Here is an 8855-nt window from a genome sequence, read left to right on the forward strand (position 1 = left end):
TTGTGTGTGTGTGTGTGTGTGTGTGTGTTTCATTAGTGTTTCAGTCCTGAACAGGGTGTCTAAATTTGCTTTCCATGTTCAAGAAGATCATAATCATAACATCTTCAGACTCACTGAAGCATGAAATATCAGGTCAGGAATCTTCCATTTTATTCTGCCAGATGACAACAAATGTCGTATGTCTAATGTTTTAACTGTAAATAGCTAAAATTCTCTGGAAAACCATGGTAAATAGAAGAGTAAATTTGGCTTGATTAATATCTGAACTGTCGATCTCCTTGCATTTCAACCAATTGCGAGCTCCACCTCTTACCACTAGAGGGCAATCTGTCATACATTTACTCGATACTTTGTCTGCTATTATACAGTGTCCAAAAAGCCATGTACAATAGTACATTCCAAGTAAATCTCTTCTCCTGAACTAAACAGCTTTATGTTTGTGTTCATTCTTCTTTCTCTCTCTGCGGTTGCCTTAATGTGATGTTTACATACTGCGTGGATGCCAGTGTTTCAGCAGAATCAGCAATAGCTGTTAGCCTGTGCGCTATTGTGCTCTGGACTTCCTGATGTAGAAAGGGAGGGATTAGAGTGAGTTTACATTGAGGATTTGTTAACCATTTCTTTATGTGAATACAGCAAGCCAGAGCACGCCAGACCTGACTGTGTCACTGTGTTTGGCTTAGTAATGACTCTTCTTCACTGTACGCATACGTGTGTGTGTGTGTGTGTGTGTGTGTATGTGTGTGAGAGACAGAGAGAGAGAGAGAAAGTTAAAAGTGAGTCAGAGCCATTTTAGGTGTTGCTAAAACTTTAAATGAATAAAGTCTAAAAAGGCTGATATCTTGTCTAGATACTCAATGTGTTTTTAACTGTAGTGTTTTTGATATCCTCCGTTTTTTTCCTTTATTGCACAAGAGCACGGTGATGAAAACGAGGATGTTAGTGTTGCGCCAAGATTTCTTTTGGCAGTACTTTTCCCTGTCTCTCCATCTCTCTCTCTCTCTCTCTCTCTCTCTCTCTCTCTTCATACCTGGATGCAGTTAGTTTTTCTGGTGTTGCCACTCCCTCTAGCTCTCTCTCTCTCTCTCTCCCTCTTTTTGTATCTCCCCTGTAGATTGAGTAGCCCGTTGTTGTATGGAACTGGGATTGCGAATTTCTTCTCGACCACCATGTCTTAGACACAATCTTTGTGGTTCTTAGACATCTTCCGCCAAAACTGCTTTAATTTTTTGGGTTTTTCACTTTTCTAGCCCAGACGCATTGAAGCGAGTGTGGTACAAGTGAAGAGTCAGAGTGGGATGCAGAGTGAGAGAGCAGACTGGTTAGAGGGCTAGACTGGTTAGAGGAATAGACTGGTTAGAGGGCTAGACTGGTTAGAGGAATAGACTGGTTAGAGGAATAGACTGGTTAGAGGACTAGACTGGTTAGAGGAATAGACTGGTTAGAGGACTAGACTGGTTAGAGGAATAGACTGGTTAGAGGACTAGACTGGTTAGAGGAATAAACTGGTTAGAGGAATAGACTGGTTAGAGGACTAGACTGGTTAGAGGAATAGACTGGTTAGAGGACTAGACTGGTTAGAGGAATAAACTGGTTAGAGGAATAGACTGGTTAGAGGACTAGACTGGTTAGAGGAATAGGCTGGTTAGAGGACTAGACTGGTTGGAGGAATAGACTGGTTGGAGGAACAGACTGAATAGTTGGAATTGGTGACTGGTGCATTATTGGCTGTTTGAGGGAGGTGTTGAGCAATCGTAGCATTAGTGTGTTGGCTCATGTGTGATATGAGGGTGACCCAGCTGACAGCTGCTCGATTAGCTCTCTGATGTTTGTTCAGAAGTGTTTACTTATGGGGCTTCTGTGTGTGTGTGTGTGTGTGTGTGTGTGTGTCCGTGTGTGTGTGTGTGTGTGTGTGTGTTTGTTTGTGTGTCTGTGTGTGTGTGTGCATGAGAGAGTGAGAGAGAGAGAGTTTGAAACCTTCATATCAAACTCTATGCGGAGTTGTCTTTATGATTCTTGCCTTTGTTAGGTCAGTTTAAATGGTGAAGTTCCTAATAATTTGCACAGTGCCTCTCCTTTTTCCTCTCTCATGACAATGGGGCGATGAAGTGAAAACTGTGTGTTCAGTGAAAGTCAACAGTGCTATTTGGAGTGTGTTCAGTGGAGCCTCTGGCTGCTGCTGTCCTGCCCTTCTCTGCCTGTCTCAACTGGCCCTCTCCTTCTGAGAGCTGACTGCACAGATCATCTGGAGTTGGTTTTACACACACACACATGCACACATACACATACACACGCGCGCGCCTGCACACACACATACATACACACAAATGCACACAGACAGACAGACGGATACACACGCACGCAGACGCACATGCACATGCACACAGACACACGCGCGCGCACACACGCACACATTAAAATGTATTCACTCACATACACATGCTGTGCACAAATACACTTGCATGCATGCATGCATTTAAATGAACACAATACGATGTAACCACGCACAAACACACACACACACACACACACTCATTCAAATAGCAAATGTACATAAACCTCCCCCTGTTGACACATAACCCTCATTTTATTAAACACCATCATTCTCCTGATCTTGACTTCTGTGCCTCCACATTTAAACACACACACACACACACACACACACACACCCTGTCCTAATCACATAATGATTCTCTATTTCTTTATGCTTTTGTTCGTACACCATCACCTCTCCTCCCCTTTCACCCCGCTGAAGGTTTACTCAGCGAGGTGTGTCCATGCAGACCTCCTGTGGAATGGGCAGGTGTGTGAGTGAGGCGCTCTTGTGAAAAGGGAGAGGATGGAGTGATGGTGTTTGAGACATGGCCCTACCCTCGGTTGTGTCACAGAGTGAGGCTGCTTATTCTGTAGCCTCAGGGTCGTGTGTTTGACTTGGCAGCAGTCTCTCCTGTTCAGGGTGTGTTATGTGTGTGTTCTGCAAGAAAGTTCCTTTTGTGTAAGTGAAGCAACCCTAAATTAATCACACACACACGCACAGTCACACTCACACGCACGTACACACACACACACAAACACATACATACACACACACGCATACTCATACACAGACAAACACACACACACACACTATATTGATATAGCAGTCCTCCCATAGCAAACATTGTCTCAGTAGCCAGTATGGATTAAACACAGGAGCTGTGTGTGGACCCACATGCTATTTGTGTATTCAACTCACATTTTGCTTCCTCTGTTTAAAATGAAAAGCATTTGGCACTGTTTCTCTGTAACAAGTCCATATACTTTTCTCTCTGTGCATGTATGTTCTTCAGAGATTGTGTTGAATTGATTTCCTATGCAAACATATCCCTCAGTCTCCAGTCACCTTTAGGAAAACGTGTGACTCTTTCAACTTGCCTAGAATATTCTCTTCACTCTAGCACATGTTTACTGCTTTTACACCATAGGTGCAGATATAGATAGAGATTAATGAGTTTACTGACTTCAGGTCCAGAGACAGACAGACAGACAGAAAGAAAGAGAGAGGAGACATATTGATTGAGACTGATGTATTCACTGTCTACAGGATGAAAGAAAACAAGTTTTCAAAAAACAGAGAGAGAGAGGGAGAGAGAGTTGTTGGTGCCTAAGGGCAGAATTTATCTATCGATCTAGAGTGTAAACAGAGCTGTTTTTTTGGTTTGTTTTTTTTGTTAAGTCTGCTTGTGTGTCTGACTGACTAACACTTAGTGCTGAACGCTAGCCATACTATCTGTGGGACACAGACTAAACTTTGCAGATATGAGGATCCGTGAGAGTTTGTAGGACGTGAAAATGGCATTAACTATGTTACACGTTTATCAGGTGACTCAGGGAGGAAAGGCCAAGGGCAGAGACCATACGAAAGTTAAACTACTTCCATCTCACAACCGGAATAACAACTTCACAAATGTCAGTTTTCATAGTGAAATCTTATTCAAATTATGTTCTGACACTTCCAAAGAAAGAAAAGGGAGAAAATGGATACGCATCAGTTGCGGAGAGCAGACTTATGTTTTCCCGAGTTTTGCAAGACTTCTCAGTAACAATGACGGGCCTGATAAACCAGAAACCTGGTAAATGCTGGAAAACGCTAGACTTTTCCGTCACGCTTTTTTGCAAATGCCATTTAATAGAAAAAGGGTGAACTCTGGGTGCATTATGAGTTGCTATGCTGAGTTATCGCAAGCATTTCATACTCTCAAAACCATCAAACAAAACATGTAGAGCCTGAAATGGTGATTGATGGACGAACTGTAAGAGTGTATTGTGTAAGATCTTGACTAGATGGGAAAAAAAAAGATTTTAAACCACCCCCCCCCCCTCTCTCTCTCGCTCTCTCTCTCTCTCTCTCTCTCTCTCCCCCCCCCCCTCCCTCCTCTCTTTCCTCGCTCCCTCCCTACCCTGATGTGTGATTGTGTGTTTGCTGGCTTGTCTCTCAGAGGTTTCATCAGCACAGAAGACTTGCCCTTAGGGCGTTTCATTAAAATCTATTTACCCAAAATGACGAGAAAAAAAAAAAAAAGAAAAAGAAGAAGAATGGAGGGAAAGAAAGCAAGAAGAATGCGATGAAGACAGGGAATGACTTCTAAGTTGGGTAAACATGTGATTGGCCTCAGCATTAAATATATCCCCTGGGGCACTGGTAGATACATTTTTTTGGTCATGTTATTTGGAAAGCTACTACAGGCCAATGGAGTTCAGTTACCCAGTGTGCCAACAATAGTGCATGTGAATCAATAGGCGTGTGACGGGCAAGCGGATATGACAAACCAAGGGTGTGTTTGATTAAATCCCTCTTAGTTCACTCCTATCAAAGCTCTTCACGGCTCCAAACACTCATGGCTATTTTACTTTTTTAATGGGATTCAGATCATTTGTTTATTATGCCATTTGCAAAACTGTCGTGATATTAACGACATCTTCTCACATGTTCACTTAGAGCAATTAATTATAATGTGTGTGTGTGTGTGTATGTGTGTGTTTTTCAGGAGAGAAGGTGATGGCGTGCGTGTGTTTTGGGATAGGCTCCGAGAGCCCTCCTTTACTTCAAAATGGAATCCTTTTGCCGTCGACTACCCCTTTGCCACATTCACCTACCACCCTGTGTGCAACGCCAATGACAGTCTGAGAAAAATGTGTGATGTGAGTAGCTCTCTCCCCAGCAGTGCCTCTGTGTGTGCTCATCTGCCGCAGCAGCAGTTTGACTCCTGACTGGGTTTGTGTAATTTAACACGTTGAGACACAAGTACTGACACAATGTTGTACAAATGTCAACATTGTTTGCTTGTACAAAACCAATAACGTGTATATGTATATATATACATATATATGTGTGTGTGTGTGTGTGTGTGTGTGTGTGTGTGTATACTCACTGAGCATTTTATTAGGAACACTATACTAATACTGGGTAGGGCCTCCCTGTGCTCTCAAAACAGCCTCAGTTCTTCGTGGCATGGATTCCACGAGATGTTGGAAACATTCCTTTGAGATTCTGGTCCATGTTGACGTAACTGCATCGTGCATCAGCTGCACATTCATGCTGCGAATCTCTGGTTCTACCACATCCCAGGTGTTGTATTGGATTCAGATCTGATGACTGGGAAGGCCACTGAAGAACACTGAACTCATTGTCATGTCCATGAAACCGGGTTTGAGATGACTTTTGCTTTATGACATGGTGCATTATCATGCAGGAAGTAGCCATTACAGGATGGGCAAATTGTGGCCATGAAGGGATGCACATGGTCAGCAACAATGCTCTAATAGGCTGTGGCATTCAAGCGATGATTGGTATTAACGGGCCGACATTGTGCCAAGAAAACATTCCCCACACCATTACACCACCACCACCAGCCTGGACTGGTTGACGCAAGGCAGGTCGGGTCCATGGATTCATGCTGTCGGTGCCAAATTCTGAACCTACCATCTGTGAAAATCGAGAAATGGAGATTCGTCAGACCAGGTTATGTTTTTCCAGTCTTCAGGTATCCAGTTTTGGTGAGCCTGTGCCCACTGCAGCCTCAGCTTTCTGACGGAGGTGGAGCCCGACGTGGTCTTCTGCTGTTGTAGCCCGCCCGCCTCAAGGTTCGACATGTTGTGCATTCTGGGATGCTTTTCTGCTCATGGCAGTTGTACAGAGTGGTTATCTGAGTTACCGTAGCCTTTCTGTCAGCTCGAACCAGTCTGGCCATTCTCCGTTTACCTCTCTCATCAACAAGGCGTTTCCGTCCGCAGAACCGCCGCTCACTGGATGTGTTTTGTTTTTGACACCATTCTGAGTAAGTTCTAGAGACTGTTGTGTGTGAAAATCCCAGGAGATCAGCAGTTACAGAAATACTCAAACCAGCCTGTCTGACACCAACAGTCATGGCACGGTCGAAATCACTGAGATCACATTTTTCACCCTTCTGGTGGTTGATATGAACATTAACTGAAGCTCCTGACCCATATCTGCATGATTTTATGCATTTCACTGCTGTTACACAATTGGCTGTTTAGATTATTGCATGAATAAGTGGGTCTACAGGTGTTCCTAATAAAATGCTCATTAACTGTGTGTGTATATATATATATATATATATATATATATATATATATATATATATATATATATATATATATGAATATGTATAGTTCTCATTTATGGAAAGTTGGAAAGTCCTTTCCTCCCCACATGCGTTTAGGTGTGAGTGATATTCAGAATGCAGCTTTGTTCAAATACATAGTGCCACATCATAATCGGATAACCTTCTATTGTGACATGTCATATCAAGTCAGAAATGACTGAGACGGATACGGTGATGATATGATAACCTTTTAAACACTAGGCGTGAATTAATAGTAATTCTGACTTGAATGCGGGCGAAAGCTGAGGAGAATTTCTGAAAACTCTGCAGTTGCATAACATATTTCTGTTGAAGTGGATATCTGTAGGTCATGCCCAGGGGCAGCGTCATTAGGCACTTAATCAGTAACGGCTTGACGATATCACTCACATTAGTTTCCTACGCTTTTCTCCAGCCTAATTCATCTGCACCTAGAGAAAAAACTGTCATTTTATGAATGCCCTGTAGGACAAAACGAGAAAGACCATTTAACAGGGCAGGGTTTTTTTTGTTTGTTTTTTTTTTTATTAGATGTCCTAAAGCTTAAAGTTTAGGCTTACTGAAGGTGCTGATGTGTAGGCCTAGTTTTAAGCATATTGATTTGTAGCTGAAAGTGTTTAAATGTAATCAGTGTAATTTAGGGGTCTGTAATATTTCCAAGAGACCTGTGAGGTGCAGGTGTTGAAGCACACCATCACCTCAGACAGCACATTAGACAAGTTAATTGGCGTCTGCTCAGAGAGCTGACCTCAGAGGTGTCTGAGGAGACCTTTCCACGCTCGAATGGATTGGGACGTAGCTCTGGGTGCAGTCGCGACAGCTCATCCAGGTGACCTGCTCATATCACATAACCAGTCGTTTAGGGAGGCAGCGGTGTGTAATCTCAGAGTCCCTGAGCCCATTCCACGCATACCACACCTTCCTCACAACTTCAAATGAAAGCCACAGAGGAGGAAAAAAAAAAAAAAAGTGGAAAAAAAAATTTGTTTTGACGGACAGAGCGAACATCTCATCTGTTTTCTTTTCATTTTGTACCCTGTTCTCTTGCAGATCAACGGTTTCAGGGAGCAGCTGACGGAAGCGGCGACCAAGGCCCATCTCAGGAAACCCATCCCGGGAAAAGCCAACGGGGTCCTGGTTCTGAACCAGCCCCTTCTCATTGAGGCCTACGTCGGTCTAATGTCCCTCCTCGGGAATCAGAACAAATTGGGTTACTGCATGGCCCGCGGCAGTGTTGGCTTCTGAACCGGATTCAAACCGTGCCACATGAATTAATAAAGTGATATATTGTAAAGATGATATTAATTTCATCTTGACATTAAGGCTGCAGTGGTCTCATACATGTGGATTGTTCATTTAAAAGGGCAAGCGTAAAATGAAACAGATGCTTAATCCATGGCCTTGTTTTTGTCGTAAACTGAGTGCGAGTGTGATTTTCTGTATCTTTTAATCGTTTTATGCTCTCAGATGTGTCATGTAGAACTCTTCGGTGGAAAGCGCAATTAACGTTTATTGAAGAATGTAACGCAACATGAACGTGAGCCTTTTGCACCCGTGAAAGTTTACATTAGTCTCATTACCTGTGGGGTTTCTTCTCGTTTAATCTCTCTTTATCTTTGTGCCTGTCTACACAATCTACACATTTAAGCACCAAATCCTTCCTCTAATAGGAATCTCTCTGCCATGACCGTAAGAGAAGCGCTCGGACAGGGTGCGATTCCGAGGTGATTTATTGCTCGTGATCTGGCATCTTTTTGCTTTTCTTCTGCTTTTCTTCGAGCGAGCGATTCACCCTGTCAGTGAGTCTCTAAAGAGACCCGGTGAAGCGTGAATGTGCACATGTCATATTTGTTTGATCGTCGTCAGTGTATTATTATTACTGTCAAGCATGATTGTGGAATTTCCCTAATTTGTAATGGTACCACGCTCCCAGTTTGTCATATTTGTTGCTACAGCAGAGCAGCCGTGTTAAACACACATGCGGGTTACCTGTAATTCTTTCTCTCGCTTTAATGGGGAAAATGATTCTCAGCGTGCTGATTTAACATTTCACTGCGTTGACAGCATGGAAAAGGACAAGAAGACTCCAGGGCTGTTTTTTTGTCTTGTCTCATGTCTTAGGTGGTAAGGCATAATAGCTTTTTGTAAACATGTACCAGTTCATTAAACTCTTTAATTAAAAAAAAATGTTCCATTCTGTGTAGTTTATTT

At 42.9% G+C, this 8855-nt stretch overlaps 1 protein-coding gene across 1 annotated transcript in view; it reads left to right on the plus strand.

The window, feature by feature from the left end:
* The window catches only part of tprg1 (tumor protein p63 regulated 1), a 17212-nt gene extending 9323 nt beyond the window's left edge, over positions 1 to 7889 (plus strand). The window contains exons 4-5 of the mRNA XM_030791965.1: positions 5028 to 5181; positions 7695 to 7889. Of these exons, the coding sequence (XP_030647825.1) occupies positions 5028 to 5181; positions 7695 to 7889 (349 nt within the window). The remainder of the gene's footprint in view (positions 1 to 5027; positions 5182 to 7694) is intronic.
* Positions 7890 to 8855: the final 966 nt, after the last annotated feature.

Source organism: Chanos chanos, chromosome 14, assembly GCF_902362185.1.
Source record: "Chanos chanos chromosome 14, fChaCha1.1, whole genome shotgun sequence".
NCBI classification, from domain to species: Eukaryota; Metazoa; Chordata; class Actinopteri; order Gonorynchiformes; family Chanidae; genus Chanos; species Chanos chanos.